The 20,024-nt window shown below is 44.2% G+C and overlaps 1 protein-coding gene across 3 annotated transcripts in view; it reads left to right on the top strand.

The window, feature by feature from the left end:
- The window catches only part of cnot6l (CCR4-NOT transcription complex, subunit 6-like), a 187,502-nt gene that overhangs the window by 119,850 nt on the left and 47,628 nt on the right, over nucleotides 1–20,024 (top strand). For all 3 annotated transcript variants that reach the window (XM_072496208.1, XM_072496209.1, XM_072496210.1), the window contains exons 7-8: nucleotides 5,655–5,812; nucleotides 19,143–19,297. In XM_072496208.1, coding sequence (XP_072352309.1) covers nucleotides 5,655–5,812; nucleotides 19,143–19,297 — 313 coding nt within the window. The remainder of the gene's footprint in view (nucleotides 1–5,654; nucleotides 5,813–19,142; nucleotides 19,298–20,024) is intronic.

Here is a 20,024-nt window from a genome sequence, read left to right as displayed (position 1 = left end):
TAATTCGAGCTATTATCGACAGAGTGGCGAGCTGGCGGCGATGCTCGATGGACATATTTTATGAATACGGGGAGAAGGCCAGTCACTTTTTGGCTCACCACCTTAAGCAGCAGATGGCTTCCTAGGATACCGTACAGGTCCGCAACTATAGTGATAATCTGGTTTCACCACCCCATCTCGGGTTAATGCGGCTTTTGAATCATTCTTTTGGGGTCTTTAGGGATCGGATATGTCTGAGCAGCTTCTCCATCCCAGCAGTGAATTGGAGAAGAGCGATGGATTTGTCACGTGTACTGAGATACAGTGAAAAGTATTTTTCTGCGAGCAGCTCAAACAGATCATTTAATACATGAAAATGAAATAAAAAGAAAGTACAGGGGGAGACGGTGGTTTTGGTTAACGTATATGCCCCGAACTGGGATGATGCCAATTTTATGAGGCGTATGCTAGGACGCATCCCGGACCTAGAGGTGGGAAAGTTGGTAATGGGGGGAGATTTCAATACGGTGTTGGAACCAGGGCTGGACAGGTCGAGGTCCAGGACTGGAAGGAGGCCGGCAGCAGCCAAGGTGCTTAAAGATTTTATGGAGCAGATGGGAGGAGTAGACCCGTGGAGATTTAGCAGACCTAGGAGTAAGGAGTTTTCGTTTTTCTCCTATGTCCACAAAGTCTATTCGTGAATAGACTTTTTCGTTTTGGGAAGGGCGTTGATCCCGAAGGTGAGGGGAACGGAGTATACGGCTATAGCCATTTCGGATCACGCTCCACACTGGGTGGACTTGGAGATAGGGGAGGAAACAGAAGGGCGCCCACCCTGGAGAATGGACATGGGACTAATGGCAGATGAGGGGGTGTGTCTAAGGGTGAGGGGGTGCATTGAAAAGTACTTGGAACTCAATGATAATAAGGAGGTCCAGGTGGGAGTGGTCTGGGAGGCGCTGAAGGCAGTGGTTAGAGGGGAGCTGATATCAATCAGGGCACATAAAGGAAAGCAGGAGAGTAGGGAACGGGAGCGGTTGCTGCAAGAAGTTTTGAGGGTGGACAGACAATATGCGGAGGCACCGGTGGAGGGACTGTACAGGGAAAGGCAAAGGCTACACGTAGGATTTGACTTGCTGACAACGGGTACTGCAGAGGCACAGTGGAGGAAGGCACAGGGTGTACAGTACGAATATGGGGAGAAGGCGAGCAGGTTACTGGCCCACCAATTGAGGAAAAGGGGAGCAGCGAGGGAAATGGGGGGAGTGAGGGATGAGGAAGGAGAGATGGAGCGGGGAGTGGAGAGAGTGAATGGAGTGTTCAAGGCATTTTATAAAAGATTATACGAAGCTCAACCCCCGGATGGGAGGGAGAGAATGATGGGCTTTCTGGACCAGCTGGAATTTCCTAAGGTGGAGGAGCAGGAGAGGGTGGGACTGGGAACACAGATCGAAATAGAGGAAGTAGTGAAAGGAATTAGGAGCATGCAGGCGGGGAAGGCTCTGGGACCGGATGGATTTCCAGTTGAATTTTATAGGAAATGTGTGGACTTGCTCGCCCCGCTACTGATGAGGACCTTTAATGAGGCAAAGGAAAGGGGACAGCTGCCCCCGACTATGTCTGAGGCAACGATATCACTTCTCCTAAAGAAGGAAAAGGACCCGCTGCAATGCGGGTCCTATAGACCTATTTCCCTCCTAAATGTAGATGCTAAGATTCTGGCCAAGGTAATGGCAATGAGGATAGAGGACTGTGTCCTGGGGGTGGTCCACGAGGACCAAACTGGGTTTGTGAAGGGGAGACAGCTGAATACGAATATATGGAGGCTGCTAGGGGTAATGATGATGCCCCCACCAGAGGGGGAAGCGGAGATAGTGGTGGCGATGGATGCCGAGAAAGCATTTGATAGAGTGGAGTGGGATTATTTGTGGGAGGTGCTGAGGAGATTTGGTTTTGGAGATGAGTATGTTAGATGGGTACAGCTGTTGTATAGGGCCCCGATGGCGAGTGTGGTCACGAATCGATGGGGATCTGCATACTTTCGGCTCCATAGAGGGACAAGACAGGGATGCCCTCTGTCCCCATTATTGTTTGCACTGGCGATTGAGCCCCTGGCAATAGCATTGAGGGGTTCCAGGAAGTGGAGGGGAGTATTCAGAGGAGAAGAACACCGGATATCTCTGTATGCGGATGATTTGTTGTTATATGTAGCGGTCCTGGCGGAGGGGATGCCAGAGATAATGCGGACACTTCGGGAGTTTGGAGAATTTTCAGGATATAAACTGAACATGGGGAAAAGTGAGTTGTTTGTGGTGCATCCAGGGGAGCAGAGCAGAGAAATAGAGGATTTACCGTTGAGGAAGGTAACGAGGGACTTTCGTTACTTGGGGATCCAGATAGCCAAGCATTGGGGTACATTGCATAGGTTAAATTTAACGCGGTTGGTGGAACAAATGGAGGAGGACTTCAAGAGATGGGACATGGTGTCCCTGTCATTGGCAGGGAGGGTGCAGGCGGTTAAAATGGTAGTCCTCCCGAGATTCCTCTTTGTGTTTCAGTGCCTCCCGGTGGTGATCATGAAGGCTTTTTTCAAAAGGATTGAAAAGAGTATCATGAGGTTTGTGTGGGCCGGGAAGACCCCGAGAGTGAGGAAGGGATTTTTACAGCGTAGTAGGGATAGGGGGGGGGCTGGCACTACCGAGCCTAAGTGAGTACTACTGGGCCGCCAATATCTCAATGGTGAGTAAGTGGATGGGAGAAGAGGAGGGTGCGGCGTGGAAGAGACTGGAGAGGGCGTCCTGTAGGGGGACTAGCCTACAAGCTATGGTGACGGCCCCATTGCCGTTCTCACCGAAGAAATACACCACAAGCCCGGTGGTGGTGGCTACTTTGAAAATTTGGGGACAGTGGAGACGGCATAGGGGAAAGACGGGAGCCTTGGTGGGGTCCCCGATAAGAAATAATCATAGGTTTGCCCCGGGGAGAATGGATGGGGGATTTGGAATATGGCAAAGAGCAGGGGTAACACAATTGAAAGATCTGTTTGTGCATGAGAAGTTTGCAAGTCTGGGAGCGCTGACCGAGAAATATGGGTTGCCCCAAGGGAATGCATTCCGGTATATGCAACTAAGGGCTTTTGCGAGGCAACAGGTGAGGGAATTCCCGCAGCTCCCGACGCAGGAGGTGCAGGACAGAGTGATCTCAAAGACATGGGTGGGGGACGGTAAGGTGTCAGATATATATATATAGGGAAATGAGGGACGAGGGGGAGATTATGGTAGATGAACTGAAAGGGAAATGGGAAGAAGAGCTGGGGGAGGAGATTGAGGAGGGGCTGTGGGCGGATGCCCTAAGTAGGGTAAACTCATCCTCCTCGTGTGCCAGGCTAAGCCTGATACAATTTGGGGTGTTACACAGGGCGCATATGACTGGAGCACGGCTCAGTAAATTTTTTGGGGTGGAAGATAGGTGTGCGAGATGCTCGAGAAGCCCAGCAAATCACACCCACATGTTCTGGTCATGTCCGGCACTACAGGGGTTTTGGGTGGGGGTGACAAAGGTGCTTTCGAATGTAGTGGGGGTCCGGGTCGAACCAAGCTGGGGGTTGGCTATATTTGGGGTTGCACAAGAGCCGGGAGTGCAGGAGGCGAGAGAGGCTGATGTTTTGGCCTTTGCGTCCCTAGTAGCCCGGCGCAGGATACTGTTGATGTGGAAGGAAGCCAAGCCCCCGGGGGTGGAGACCTGGATAAATTACATGGCAGGGTTTATAAAGCTGGAACGGATTAAGTTCGTCCTAAGGGGATCGGCTCAAGGGTTCACCAGGCGGTGGCAACAGTTCGTCGAATACCTCACAGAAAGATAAAGGGAATGGAAAAGAAGGCAGCAGCAGCAGCCGGGGGGGGGGGAGGGACTAGAAGGACTCTCGGGTCCGTTAAAATATATGTATAATATGTATAGGTTGTTGCTATAGTTAATTGTATGTTGGACTGTCAAATCATATTTTCGGAGAGTGTTTATCTGAGACAAGGCAGTTGCCATTTAGAGTTAGTTTTCGTTTTTTGTTAGATATTATTTATTTTTTGTTTATAAAACAGGCCATTGTTATTTATACTGTTATATTACTGTGTAAAGGATACATAATGTACTGCGATGGTTGGCCAAAAATTTTCAATAAAATATATTTTTAAAAAAAAGAAAAAGAACTGTGTTGAACCACCAGTATTAAGTCATTTGGGCTCATCAACATTTCCTGAAAGCATTAACTGTTTCTGCACACATCCTTGTATCAGAATCTTAACACCTTTTATACACCTCTCACTTCTTGACTATATGCTGAATTGCTGTCTCAATGTAATATTTCAATAAGTCACTTCTGACATTTAGTTGAAAGACCAGACAAAAGTTGCACTATTTCTGTTCAAAAGTATACCTGACCATATAACTTTGAATTAAAATTCTCATGATAAATGCTTTTCCCAGATTTACCTGATTATCAATTAATCTTAAAACATGGTGATTAAAAGCACCTGTAACTCTTTGCAATTGGTAGGCACCTCATTGAGTGAATTAACAAATTAATGGATGCCTTTATCTTAGAATCCCTACAGTGCAGAAGGTGACCATTCAGCCCATTGAGTCTGCACTGACCCTTGGAAAGAGCACCCCACCCAGGCCAACTCCTTTGCCCTATCCCCATAACCCCACCCAACCTTTGGACACAAAGGGGCAATTTAACATTCTCATATTATACTCTGCCAATTCTTTTACCCACTCAACCTATCTTAATCCCTTTGTAGATTTTGATAACTTGCTTTCCGACCCATCTGTGCATCATCAGGTTTGGCTACGCTGCATTTGGTTCCTCCTTTCAAGTCTATAATAAAGATCGTAAATATTTGAGGCCACAGCACTGATCCCTGTGACACTCCACTAACTAACTAACTACAGTTTTCCAACCTGAAAATAACCCATTTGTTCCTATCCTCTTTCCTGTTTGCTAGTCAATCCTCTATCCATGCTTGTATGTTACAGTCTACACTGTTGAGTGTTTACTTTGTGAGGTAACTTTTGATGTGGCACCTTTTTATGGAGAGAAAAATGGAAGAATGTATTTTTTTAAACAAAACTCTCGAATATTAGCTCTCTCGGTCAACTGAAAGTGAAAGGCACCAACTGATGACCTGAAAAGTTTTAAATGACTGGTATGGAAAATGGAAATGAATGGTTGTTCTGCTGAGATTAGAAATCACGTATAAACCACATTGCATCTAACTTGAAATGCTATTTGTTGATGCTCTGACTATAGTACTGAGAAGTAGAGTAGCCAACATTCAAGGAAATTAGTACAATTTCTTCGTGGCTCACAGCTAATCTAAAAACACTCTAAATGGGCTCAAATTCAATTTAATTAACACGTTGGTCATATGTTTTGGGTGTTAATGTTTCGGAAATGGTATTCAGAATGTTCTCGCCCATTTTTGAATGACATGGATTTCCATTTATAATGTCTACCTGATTTATTTTTCTTTACGTCTGCTCTGTATCAATTAAACATTTGATTTATTTTTTAGTTTCTTTCTTTGGGGTTTGATAGAATGGTGATCAATAAGCTTCCAGTATTAGTTAAACTGTTTCATGGTTTACACCTTTTAATGATGTATGGATTTTCTTTACAGCATTGTTCACTGTCATGTGTTATAATGTTCTATGTGACAAATATGCCACAAGGCAGCTGTACGGCTACTGTCCATCCTGGGCTTTGAACTGGGAGTACAGGAAAAAGGGAATCATGGAAGAAATTGTAAACTGTGATGCAGACATCCTAAGCCTTCAGGTAAGGCAGATGTGAAACTAAAGCTACCAATTGCATGTGTTTGTGCAAGTTTCTTTGCTCCCCACCCCACCCCCTCTGCACCTTGGGAGGGATGAAGCAAAGAGAAAAATATACAACACATCCACTCATTCAAAAATGTTTTAAATTGTTTTGGCTAAATATTAATTCACACTTTGCTTCATCTTCTTTGGATCATCTACCTCGTTCCAATTCAACAAATTTGGAGGCCCCAAATCAATTATTTGGAACAATTTCACCACCTTTTTTGTGGTTTCCGAGTCGTAAGGTTTTCCTAAAGCTCGGTTTTACTTTTCAAGCAGCCTCCTTAATGATTACAAATATTTGTTGATTCAGCTAAGGCTAGTAGTATGATGTTTGAATTAGTCTGATTACTGTGGGAAAATAATAGTTCCAATAATAAAAGAGCAGCGTAGCGGCATAGAGTGACGAGAGTGAGCTGACAACCTCCTAATGATTTCAAAAATTTACACTGGCAATTTGTCAGCCTTTTACCTTGAGGACTCTTGAGACATGGTAAGAGAGGAAATTATTTCCACCTATTGTTAACAGCAGGTCTCCAGCTTGCTGTTGAGGCTCTCCAGGCATTTCATTTCAGGGTATGGTGTTCTGTATTCCTAGTGTTTACTCATGAGCAGCTTTGCAGCTGAACAAGGGCACTTAAGAGAACAATTTTGTCATCGGCCAGTTGTGCATGCAAACGGGCAGTCTAACATCGCAGCCTGTACTGTACTGTTCACATCTTCAAAACAAAGCGCTAGGTTGTGGTTGAACCTCCCCAGGCCTGCAGATTCATATCTTGAATCAATCATAAAAAATCTGGCGATGAGGTAGATGTACAGCGTTTGACGGCACCGGAGAAAATAATTGAAATCGTCGCTCCAGACGGTGATGGGGAAGCCAAAAAACAGTTGCAGCCACTGGAGAAACTGCAAAATCACTGTTAATCAATCTTGGAGAGCCTTCCATGTGCTCCATCCAAAACCAACTCTGTAGCCGTGAACACCAAGTACAACAAATTTAGAGCTGGGGGTATTGCAAAACACACAGATTGAGTTTGGTTTGTACCGTGTTTTGGGGAGAAAGGAAGCACGGTCATGCTAAAAGTTCATGCCATATTGTGCACCCGCAGGTCCTTCTATAGAAGGAAAATGGCTGGGGATTTTGGTATTGTGGGACTATTTGATAAGGATACAGAGGGATTGAACTTGTACACAGAAAGATTCGACTATTCTGATCAAGTTACCAAGATGGCACCATATATAAAACTCCCAACATTCCTGAGCATAAGTCGGGGGGGGGGGGGGGGGGGGGGGAAGCATTTAACCCCCTGAGGTGTTTGGTCCAGCCGGAAAAGCCAGGCCACACAAAAACATACGAAGAATTAGTAGAAATTTTGTAGGGCCACAATTCGCCTAGTCATCGCAGAAAGGTTTAGGTTTGATCAAGCCATAAGATAAAGGGTCAGAATTATGCCATTCGGTTCATCGAGCCTGCTCCATCATTGGCTGACTTGTTTTGCATCCCCATTCCCCTGCCTTCTCCCCATAACCCCTGATCCCCTTATTAACCAAGAACCTATCTTTCTCTGTCTTAATTACTTAGCGATTTGGCCTCCACAACCTTCTGCGGCAAAGAGTTCCACAAATTCACCATCCTCTGGCTGAAGAAATTCCTCCTCATCTCTGTTTTAAAGGATCGTCCCTTTAGTCTGAGATTGTGTCCCCTGGTTCTAATCTCTCCAAATGAAAACATCTTCTCCATGTTTACTCTCGTGTTATGACTCCCTGGGCGAGTATGCGGTCAAGTCCAGCCCCAACATGAGTGAATTAACCAATAATTTGTGTATTTTCCTGAGATCTTTTACTGCTCCAATGAATTACAGGCACCAGATTTGTAAGTAAAACATTAAAACTGTTCATTTATAACAAGAGTAAAAGATTAACATATAATGGAAATATGGAACAATGGTCGACTAGTCAACTATCCCCAAACACTGTCCCACCCTCCACCCACATACACACAAGACAGACACACTGGGAAGGGGAAGGATCAAAATAATGGGGATTAAACTGGGGGGAGATATTTGAGGATCTTCGCTGCTGGGGTTGAGGTCTTTGTAGACGGTTATCTCTTAAGAATGCAAGGGATTTAGCCGTCAGTTGGTTTGGATCTTCAAGCTGGGCCACTCAGGCTGGATTCTCAGGCTGTGGGATCCCCTCTAGGGACACGCTTCAACTTGTGTTCAGTTGAGCCTTACCCTCGGAAGATGCACTTCAGGTCTGCTCAGTTTCTGTGTTGTGTGGTCAGCTTCAACAGACACACCAACAGCTTGCTTCAGTTAAACAGAATATCAGAGCAGTGGTTTTTGCAAGGCCTTCGAGTGATCTGGCACCTTTAATGGGAGAGGAATCTGGAAAGTTACACCCTCTATCTTTATGCTTTGAATGCTCACTGACTGCTCTGTTTACCTCAAGGGAGTTCCAGCTAAGATTTGAGAGAGAATTCCACCGCTTCTGTGAGAGAAATTCAAAAGGATTCTGCTCAGCTCTGCAATTCCAATCAAAACAGAAACCAAACCAGAGTCACCCAGCAGAATATTCCAGAATAAAACGCACCAATCCGCATCATGGATCTGCTTAGCCCCAGGATTGTAATGGAGTTGTTAGGTTGCTAGCGAAGACTGTCAAGAAGTTTCACTACTGATGCCAGCATATCCTGCTACTGGTTTCTCAATTAAAGGTGTAGGTCCCCTCAATGCACAGGTACAGGAATTATAACAACCAGAAGAACAGGAATTAAAAGGAAACCGGAGTCCAACGAGGATTGACGAGAGTTCCTTACGGCTTCTTAAGTATTCTGTAAGTTGAGATTCTCACCACACACACACACACGCACGCACACATCCTTCTAAAGTCCCATCGAGTACAGACCCAGAGTTCTCAACTTCTCTTCATACGACAAGTCCTTCAATCCAGGGATCATTCTTGTGAACCCCCTCCGAGGCCAGCCCTTCCTTCCTTCCACTCCCACTTCGGATTCCATCTGCTAGCCTGTTCAAGTCCACCTGCAACCTCCCCACTTCTTCAACTTTACCTATCCCTCTACATATCTTTGTATCATCTGCAAACTTAGTCCGTTTCTTCTTCCAGATCGTTAATATATATTGCCAATAGTTGTGGTCCCAACACTGACCTCGCCCCCAACACCATGGGTTCTTATTTAGCAGCCTCTTGTATGGCACCTTGTCAAAGGCCTTCTGGAAATCCAAATAGATCACGTCCACTCAATTGTCTGACTTCCTCATTACCTCAAAGACTTTTAATAGATATGTCAGACATGACTGCTCCTTGACGAAGCCGTGCTGACTCAACCCTATTTTACCATGCACTTACAAGTTTTCCGCAATTTATTCTTAATAATCGACTCGATCACGACCAAAGTCAGGCTAACTGGCCTATAATTTCCTGTCTTCTGCCTGCTTCTTTCCTTTTTTAATGGGAGGCGATGGCGTAATAGTATTGTCACTGGACCAGTAATCCAGAGACCCAGGGTAATGATCTGGGGATGAGAGTTTGAATTCCATCACTGCAAATGTAGAATTTAAACTTCTGGGATTAAAAGTCTAATGATGACCTTTGACTATTGTCGTTTTAAAAAAACAAAAAACATCTGGTTCACTAATGCCCTTTTGGGAAGGAAATCGGCTGTCCGTACCTGGGCTGGCCTACATGTGACTCCAGACCTACAGCAATGTGGTTGACTCTTGAATGTCCTTCGACATGGCCTCTCAAGCCACTCGGTTGTGTTCAACCACCAAAAACACGGAAAATGAATTAAGCCGGACGGACCACCTGGCATCGAACCAGGCACCGGAAACTAATGGCAACCCAGCCCTGTTGACCCTGCAAAGTCCTCCTTACTAATATCTGGGAATTTGTGCCAAAGTTGGGCGAACTGTCTGACAGACTAGTCGAGCAATAGCCTGACATAGTCATACTTGCAGAATAATGCCTTACAGACCATATTGCAGATGACACTATCACCATTCCTGGCTATGTCCTGTCTCACTGACGAGACTGACGAGCAGAAGTGGTGGCACTGTGCTATACAGTCGGGAGGGAGTTGCTCTGGGAGTCCTCAACATCGACTCTGGACCCCATGACGTCTCATGGCTTCAGGTTAAACATGGGCAAGGAAACCTCCTGTTGATTACCACATACCGGCCACCATTAGCTAACTAATCAGTACTCCTCCATGTTGAACACTACTTGGAGGAAGCACTGAGGGTGGTAAGGGTGCAGAATGTACTCTGGGTGGGGGACTTCAATGTCCATCACCAAGAGTGGCTTGGTAGTACCACCACAGACCAAGCTGGCCGGGTCCCAAAGGACATACCTGTCCTGGGACTGCAGCAGGTGGTGAGGGAACCAACAAGAGGGACATACTCGACCTCATCCTCACCAACCAGCCTACTGCAGGTGCATCTGTCCAGAACGATATCAGTAGAGGTGACCACCACACAGTCCTTGTGGAGACAAAATCTCGTCTTCACATTGAGGGTATTGTGGGTCACTACCACTGTGCTAAATGGGACAGACTTCAAACCGATACAGCTACTCCAGACCAGGCATCTATGAGGCACTGTGGGCCATCGGCAGCAGCAGCAGAATTGTACTCTACCACAATCTGCAACCTCATGGCCCAGCATATTCCCCACTCTACCATTATCACAAAGGCAGGGGACCAACCCTGGTTCAATGAAGAGTGCAGGAGGGCATGCCAGGAGCAACACCAGGGATACCGAAAAGTGAGGTGTCGACCTGGTGAAGCTGCAGCACAGGACTACCTGCCACCAAACACCATAAGCAGCAAGTAATAGAGTAAAGCGATTCCACAACCAACGCATCAGATCTAAGCTCTGCAGTCCTGCCCCATCCAGCCATGAATAGCAGTGGACAATTAAACCACTCACTGGAGGAGGAGGCTCCACAAATATCTCACCCCCAATGAGGAGGAGCCAGCACATCTGGGCAAAAGGCGAGGCTGAGGCATTTGCAATCATCTTCAGCCAGAAGTGGCTAGTGGATGATCCATCTCTGTCTCCTCCAGAGATCCCCAGCACAACAGATGTCAGTCTTCACTCCATGTGATATCAAGAAACAGCTGAAGACACTGGATACTGCAAAGGCTACGGACCCTGAAAATATTGCGGCAATAGTACTGAAGACATGCACTCCAGAATTTGCTGTGCCTCTAGCCAAACAGTACAGATACAACACTGCCTAAATGCCAATGTGGAGAATTGCCCAAGTGTGTCCTGTACATGCCAAGCAGGACAATCCAACCCAGCCAATTACCACCCCAACAGTACTCTCCATCAGCAAAGTATTGAAAGGAGTCATCAACAGTGCTATCAAGCAGCACTTGGCAATAACCAGTTCACTGACCCTCACTGGAGCTCCGCCAGGCTCACTCAGCCCCTGACCTCATTCGAGCCTTGGTTCAAACATAGATAGAAGAGCTTCTCGACCACCTTTGATTGAAAAGGAATTTGCCATCACACTATTCTCGTCTTCTGGGACCTGTGTATACTTTTCAATGTAGTTGGTGCTGACAGATGTTGAAGATGTAGCGGAAGACTTCTGGTGGTGCTATATAGGGGGAAGACTGCACGAGATGGCTCCTGCTAGAGTACTGCATTTTTTGCCATTTTCTCTTAGTTTCAGGGGTATTTTATTTTGAAAACCCACATAATTAATAGGATAAGGATCTTATATAGGTGAAATGTCCAGAAAAGAGGGGGGGGGAAAAGGGAGATTATCAAAGTTCATTGATCGAATCGAGGCCTCTCTGAGCTCGGCAGCAGAAAAAATGGCAGAGGCAGTCTCTGAGGCTCCAGTCGTACCACTAACAGCTGAGGTGCTTTTGAGTATCTTGACGAAAGTATTGGACAAACACTGACTGGTTGTGTCGGAGGACCTCTGGTAACCGATGTTGGAGGCCTTGGCCCACATCTGTGTGGCTCTGGAGAACCAACAAAACTGTGATAGCCCATGGAGCCACGATAAGAGGTATGGAAATGGCCCTTTCGAGACATCGTGATCAGATTGCCTCGCTGGAAGCGGAGATGTCTCTGGTGGCTGGGCGGATAAATTGCTGAACAACAAGGTAAATGATTGAGAATCGGTCCAGGAGGAAATCATTCTAATTCTGGGGCTTCAGCGGGGATGGAAGGCCCGATGCCCACTGAATACTTTGTAGAGATGTTTGGGAGGATGGTGGATTCATGTCCCCTCCTGAGATGGATCGAGCCCACTTTACACTCCTGAAAAGGCCTCGCTCTGAGCATCCACTGCGTGCAGTCATAATGAAGTTCCACACCGTCAAAGAGAAAGCAGGTTTTGAGATGGGCGAGGGAGGATCAAATGGATTGGCCACTGCATCAGGTTTTACCGAATCGTGGGAGCTGAGCTTGCGAAGAAGTGGGCAAAGCCGAGGCCGCCCGATACAAAGGTGGAGTCTGATTTGGTGTGCTGAACCTGGTGCGGGTAAGAGTGACTTTTGAGGGAAAAGACAATTATTTGATGCGCCGGGAGAGGAAATATCATGTACGAAGATAGGTTGGGTGCGGTGTGATTGAGGTTTTGAGTGGTGGGGACAGATATGTTGAATTATTGGGGTTCCATGTTTATTTTTGCATTTTCATGTTGGGGTTGAAATGTTTACCATTGAGCTCGAGGTTCAGTTTCACATAGAGTTCTGTTCTGATTGTTATGAAAATACATAGGACTCTGCTGGAGCGGAATGGTGTTTTGCTGTTTGTAACCACTTCACTCTAGTTGGGAGCCTCCTGCTAGCCTAAGAATTAGCTAACTGAAGTGGTGTTGGAGGGTTGACTGCAGCTCATTATGGAAGCTTTTTAGATAATGAAATTGGAGTTCTTGTTTTGTTTAGGGTTATTAGAAGTGGATTTTAGTTGTATGTGTTCACCATGCTTCTATTTGTATGCTACTATGAAGGCCAGGACAAGGGGTGTGGGGATATTTTGCTGACTGTGATTTGTCTTGTGATTTGGTTGGCGGCCACCTTGGGTGGGCCTGGTTGCTGTATCTGTTGGGTAATCTCTCTTGGTTGAAGTGGCTGACTCTGGATGAGCGGGGAGGTGCGAGACCCCCAATTTGTTTGGTCACCTGGAATGTCAGGGGGTTGACTGGCCCAGTGACCAGGTCCAGAGTGTTCGCTGATTTTACAGTTTAAATTCCGACTGAGTGTTTTGGCAAGAGATTCATCTGCGGGTCAGAGACCAGAAAAGGTTGCGGAGGGGTGGGTGGGACAAAACTTTTTTTTTGGCTTCGATGGTAGGGCCAGGGGTACAGTAACATTAATTTTAAAAGGGGTTCAGTTTTTGCCGCTAAGGCCTTGGCCGACCTGAAAGGTATGTTATTGTCTGTGGCTCTCTGGGGAGCAGTCCGGTGGTTCTGGTTACTATCTATGTTCGTACTTGGGACAATACAAATTTTATTAATAATCTGATGGCCTCGCCCCCTGATTTACATTTGTGTCAGCTTATTTTGGGTTGGGTCTTAAATTGTGCTCTAAACTCTAGTTTGGATCGGTCCACTCCCAAATCGTTGACTCCATTGGGGTGGTCAGAGCTTTGTGTTTTTCATGGGCCAGGCAGGTAGGGTAGATCCTTGATGCCTGGGTGATGAAGGTTTTTAATTTTCCTCACATGCTCATCAGACATACTTGCATATCGTTTTTTTTCGGGTTGGATAGGTTGGTCTCCTCCCTTCTGTGGTGGTTGGTTACTCAACGTTCCTGATTTTGGACCATGCCCCACACTTAATGATCTTTAATAGTGTCATAAGTAGGCTGACATTAACATGACAATTAAGTTACTGTGAAAATGGCACTAACAGGTCCCTCCCAGTGTCCACCATGGAGATTGGACACAATATTATTAGCGGACAAGAAATTTGTAAACCATTGGGAAATATGTAAAATTTAATAAAAGTGGATCAGAAAGGCTTTGTTAAGGGTCAGCAATTGTTGGCCAATATACTTCGCCGGCTTAATGTTGTCCTTTTTCACTCCTCGGTACCCAAACCGGAGGTGATTGTTTCCCCTGATGCCGAAAAGGCATTCAATCGAGTGGAGTGGGAGTATCTGTTTTGGAGATTCTGGGAGGTTTGGATTTGGCCATAAGTTTATCTCCTGGAATTGACCACTGTGTAGGGCCCTCACTGCTGGTGTTTGTAAGAATGCTCTGAACTGTGGCTGCTTCCCGTTGAAAAGGGGCACGAGACAGGGGTGTCCACTGTCTCTGCTCCTGTTTTCTTTGGCAATAGAACCACTTGCTATGCACTAAGGTCCTCTGCTAAGTGGAGGGGGTTAAATCTGGGTGGAGTGTCCCTTTTACACAGATGACCTACTTCTCTATATTGCTGACACAGTACTGTCTATGGATGACATAATGAAGTGGCTTGGGAGATTTGGCTCCTTCTTTGGGTACAAGTTGAACTTGGACAAGAGTGAATGCATCCCGGTCAGCCCCCCGGGGAGGAGAGCCCAACTGGGGACGCTACCTTTTTGCCTTGCCAAGACTAGCTTCTGTTATCTGCGTGTCCGGGTGGCCCACAATTGGGCCTCGCTTCATAAATTCAATTACACCAGTCTGGTTGATGGTGTAGAATTAGTGGGGTAACCTCCTCCTGCCCTGGCAGGCAGGGTTCAGGCTATTAAAATGAACGTACTCCTGAGATTTTTATTACTGTTTCAACGTCTCCATTTTTCTCGTCAGGTAATTTTTTAAAATTGAAGTCAATAAATTAATGTATTTTGTTTGGGCGGGTTAGGCTTAAAGATCCGTGGGGCTTTGCTCTAAAGTGATGGACAGTCTGGGACTTCTTTCTACCTAATTTATTGTTTTGCTATTGGGGCAGCCAATATTTAGAAGATGATTTTGTTCAGTAAGCATGGGGCCGAATGGAAGCACACTCCTGCATGGTTTCTACTTGGTGCAATAGGAAGCGCATCGTTACATTTCTCTCCGCTAGATTTTCCCTGAATCCAGTGGTGGTGTCCACCCAGAGAATCTGGAAGCAGCATTTTAAGCTCTGTTCTGTCTTTGCCGGCCCCATTTACAATAACCGCCTTTCCTGCCTGTGGGTTTGGACTAAGTTTAAGTCATGGGAGGGGAAGGGTTTGGAGAGGTTTTCAGACCTGTTTGTGGAGGGGAGGGTTGCCAGTTTTAAGGAGCCGGTGAAGAAATTCCAACTGGCTGGTTCGTCTTTTCAGATTCTTGATTTTTCGCTCAATACTTTTCTCTTCTTTCCCTTTGCACCACCTGTTGCAGAGGATTTTATCTTTGGATGGGGGAGGGGGAGGGGGGGTGGAAAAGGAAGATAACTGTTTTTGGCTTATATGGCCACATCCTTTCGCCGGAGTCGGCTGCGTCGAGGCCGGTGAGGGTGAAATGGGAGAGTGAATTGGGTCCCCTTCTGGGTGATGTGGTACAGAATGAGGCCAACAGGGTCAACTCCACGTTTCATGTGCTTGCCCAAGTCTTTTACGATGAAGGTGGTGCACAGGGTGCATCTGACTCGAGCACGGATGAGTGGATTTTTCTCTGGGGTGAATGGCAAGTGTGAATGTTGTTCTTGGGGGCTGGCTCACCACATTCATATGTTCTAGTCTTGTCCCAAGTTGGTAAGCTATTGGACCTCTTTCTTCAACACCATATCAGAGATACTCGATGTTGATTTGGATCCATGTCTGCTGGTGGCCTTTTTTTTGGGGTATCAGACTCGCTAGTGCTTCAGATGGGGGCAAAGGCCCTGCCTTCGCCTCATTGATAGCCAAGAGATGAGTTTTGCTTGGATGGACGTTTCCTACTCTGCCCAATGCCTCAGCTTGTTTGGGTGACCTCATGACTCTTACATTTGGAAAGGTTAAGTATACTAATAGAGGGTCAGTGGAAAGGTTCTATGTAAGATGGCAGTCTTTTTTTTAAGGAGCTAGCCACCGTCAGCTGTTAGTGGGATTGGTTTAATTTTTTGGGATGAAGTTAATATGTACTTTGCTTGTTAGTCTCTTTTTATTGTATAACTTTGGTTAACTGTTTTGTATGGTTGTTTATTGAAAATGTTAAAATTGTTTTTTAAAAATGTAACAGAAAGGCGAAGGAGAAGAGCCTGCCAGCTGTTAGTTTCTTTCTTTCCCCCCCCCCCTTCGTCCCTGAAACAAGAGGTCTGACAGATGTGATATACCAGCAGTCTCGAGAATTCATGTTTGAGATTTGATATCACAATGGGCCTTTGTTCCTCGGTACATGTTATATACGGATTTCAATATACTACATAGGAAACAAAGGTTGAATTCAGTATTGGTCTCGTAACTTTGTTTCACTTAATGCACGGTCAAAAGGCCAAGCCATGTGTTTATTGTTTATAGCTGTAATGCACAAGAAAATATTTATAATAATCATTGCAAACCCACTTGTTATTTCAAATTGCTTTTGTTGGTGTTCTGTCCTCCCATGTGTTATCTGACCTGTTTGGAAACCAAAGGTCCAAATTAGCGCGAGCTTGTCTACTCAATTGCAAAGGCTCAGTGGGCATTAAAAACCAGAGGCCCAAATCCAGTCATTTTGACCAAATAATGGGTATTTTCACATGCTTAAGAGAATAACGTACTCAAACATTACTCTTCAACATTCCAATTATCATTAAACACAAATATCTGCAGTCTTTGCAAATGTTTAGTTTATTCTCGATGATTCCAGAACCAAGTGAGTTGAACTATAATGAAGAATTGGCTATTCAAAGAAATTTCTTGAAAATTGAAGACTTGATTGAAATATTGAGAATTTGAACCCAGGTGGGGTTTTTGTTTTCAATAATTAAGATAAATCATTTTCAATAAAAAGATGGAAAAACTTGTTGGACAGACTATCAACAAGAAAAGTCTAATGTGAAACATTGGCAAATGGGTTAGGCAAGTTCTTGTCATCTGATTAATTATTGGATTGCATGTAGAAATAAATTATTTTGGGGGGAGGGGGGAAGAAAAGCTACAATTAGCTCCCTGTTACCAAATCATTGTGATACTTTAGTGTATTGATCATCTTTACATTTGGCATAGTTGTTGAATGAATGTGAAATTGTTCAGGCGAGTTTTCGGGTGGAGAGATTCCTGCGTTTGGCGTTTTTGTTTCAAATTTGTGCATTCACTGCAGGTGAAGAATATGGCCTAAATCGTAACTCTTGGTAAATAAATAGTTGTTTTTCTTGTCTGTTAGCTGCTTTGCATAGCTGTTTTTCAGACTAAGTCCAAATAGTCTTGCATCTTACTACTTTTACAAAAATATTTTGTTCTTAACCTGCACAGCTATTTCTTGCTGCTATTTCTTGCTGTCTACTGTCATAAAATTATAGAACTTGCAACAGAGATCATTTTCACCTTCTGTACATAGTTCTGTAAGTTTCTCATCCTTAAATACATGTCCCACTCCCTTTTTAAAATTATTTGTGAAATCAGCTTGCACCACCTGTTCAGAGAGAACCAAATCCAATGAGAGTGGGAAAAAATGTCATTTCTTCTATCTTGATCTTTTGCCAATCTTCTAAATTTGTGGCCTCTACTGTTTGACCCAGTGGGAGCAGTTTTTTCTATATAATTTATTAAATCCTCTGATTTTTAAATATCAATTAAGTCACCCAATAACCTCTATTCCAAGGAGAGTGATCCTAACTTTTTCAACCTGTAACTGAAGTCCCTCATCCCTGGTAAACTGTCCTGTACCCCCACATTTTTTATTGACGTGTACCCAGAATTTTAATTTTATTACTCCAGCTGAGGTTTAACCAATGGCTTGTAAAATTCTACTAGGGTTTACATGGCTTCATTTTTCTATATATAACGCCAAGTAACCAATGTGCTTTTTAAAATCACTTATCAACTTTTTCTACCACCTTGTTTAAAGATTTAGGGTATAGGCGTCATCTGCACTTTTCAAAATTATGCCATTTATAGTTATTGTCGTCTTGTATTCATCCTCCAAAAGAGAATCACTGCACTTTTCCATGTTGAACTCTTATCTGCCATGCCTCTAACCTATTTAATCATTCTGCCTGTAATCCTGAAACCTATCATCCAGAATAATGAACCCAGAACTGACCCTTGGGGAGCACTGCTGCAAACCAACTCCCAGTCTGCAAAACAGCCATTCACCACTATCGTTACTTAATTGTATGGATATTTATAAAATCTGCAAAGAGGGTCTCTGAATCGAAATGTGTTGGGAGAGTGTCTTTGTTGACAGAGGCCAATGCTGTAACGTGTGTAACTAAGTAGAAATCAGTCCTAATGGGTCCTGGAAGTTCAGTCATGTTGGCTAAGCTGACAATGTACATTATTTAACAAAAGCACTAAAGTAGGTGCTCCAATAGCTCAAGTGATTTTATGTTAGCCTCTCAACTGATAGTCCGATTCCAATTTCAGCCTTGACTATGTTACCTTGTTATTGCTGTGTGGTCAAACAGAAAATGAGGGAAATATTTTTTTGAAGAGACCTAGAACGCTGGTAAAAGTTCCTTCTACTTTTGAAAATGACTATGATTCTGAATATCATCAGTAATACTTTTCAAGAGTTATTTTGTTTGAAAAAGAGGAGAGGCAACTTCGAGGTCATTTAACTGAATCTTTTAAGATAATATTGCAGATTGACGATATTGATTCAGGGCTGGTTCATTAGGTGAAGGATTCACATGTGACAAAGGAACAGTGTGTTTGGTGTAAGACGCAAGATTTTAGTTTACCCAAAAAGCAATAATATTGTGGATTACATTTCTGGTAAAGACATTTTAGAATGAACTTGACCGATGGATGCGAGGCTTTCATGAGAGAAGGGATCGAGAGTTATGGCGAAAACTGTGAACGTAGGAGAAATTATGAACGTAGGAGTTGATTTATCAAAAGCTTTCTAGCTCTACTGCTTTTTTCCTGTTCTTAAAAATAAAATTCTTGTAATTTTGGAGCGACAGTGTACAGTGGCCTTGGATAATATCACATCAAATGTTAAGAACACCTGCTCTCTGCTATAAAAAAAATAACTGGGAGGTCATTTTGAGCTTGAAAAAAGATTGCAAACAGTAGACTCCTTTAAGGTTCAGATTTGAAAGCCTGTTGCATGAAATTGAAATAGCGTCCGGTTCACACTAAAAAAAATTATTTTCATATTCTTAGCCTATTTTGCTATTATTGTGTGTTGACGTTCCAGATTACAATATATTTTTTCTTTCAATAGGAAGTAGAAACAGAGCAATACTTTAACCTCTTCCTGCCTGAGTTGAAGCAACGTGGATATGATGGGTTCTTCTGTCCGAAATCGCGTGCCAAATTAATGTCTGAGCAGGAAAGGAAGCATGTAGATGGATGTGCAATATTCTTCAAAACAGAGAAGTATGTGCAGACTGTTGGGCAATGTGCTGGTTGAGTCCCCATCATCTACTGTGGATTCCTGTTCTGAATCTAAGTTTAATCCTTGCCAACTTTATTTTGATACTAATGTACGTTGGTGAAATTAATTACAATAATCATTGGCATCTATAATGGCTGTCACAGTCAACAAAAGACAACCAATTCAGAGTATAAATTTAAAATGCAGGTTTAAAAGAACTATATATCCACTAGATTTAATAAACCTTATATTAGTGTTAAACTGGGCAGCATGGTGGTGCAGTGGATAGCACTGCTGCCTCATGGCGCCAAGGTCCCAGGTTTGATTCTGGGTCACTGTCCATGTGGAGTTTGCACATTCTCCCTGTGTTTGCGTGGGTCTCATCCCCACAACCCAAAGATGTGCAGGGTAGGTGGATTGGCCACACTAAAATTGCCCCTTAATTGGAAAAAATGGGTACTCTTTAAATTAAAAAAATATATATATTAGTGTTAAACTGATAGCTGTTTTGGTTTGGTACCTTCAAGGCAGTGAGAAGTTATTTGACTAGCTAGTTTATCTCTTACTGTGAAGGCTTCCCTTGCTTTCCAATTTGCTGTTGGTAATATGCTTGTGACGAGAGAGAGAGAATATTGAGGGCATGTCATGCCAACCTGCAATTGCACACTTCTGATAATGCTGTACTACTCTACCTAACATGGCCAGGGTAAATGAAGTCTGTTGCCAATC

The sequence above is a fragment of the Scyliorhinus torazame genome, chromosome 3 (genome assembly GCF_047496885.1).
Source record: "Scyliorhinus torazame isolate Kashiwa2021f chromosome 3, sScyTor2.1, whole genome shotgun sequence".
Lineage (NCBI taxonomy): Eukaryota > Metazoa > Chordata > Chondrichthyes > Carcharhiniformes > Scyliorhinidae > Scyliorhinus > Scyliorhinus torazame.
The sequence above is the reverse complement of the archived record's forward strand: the minus strand, read 5'-3'. Positions and strand labels throughout refer to the sequence as shown.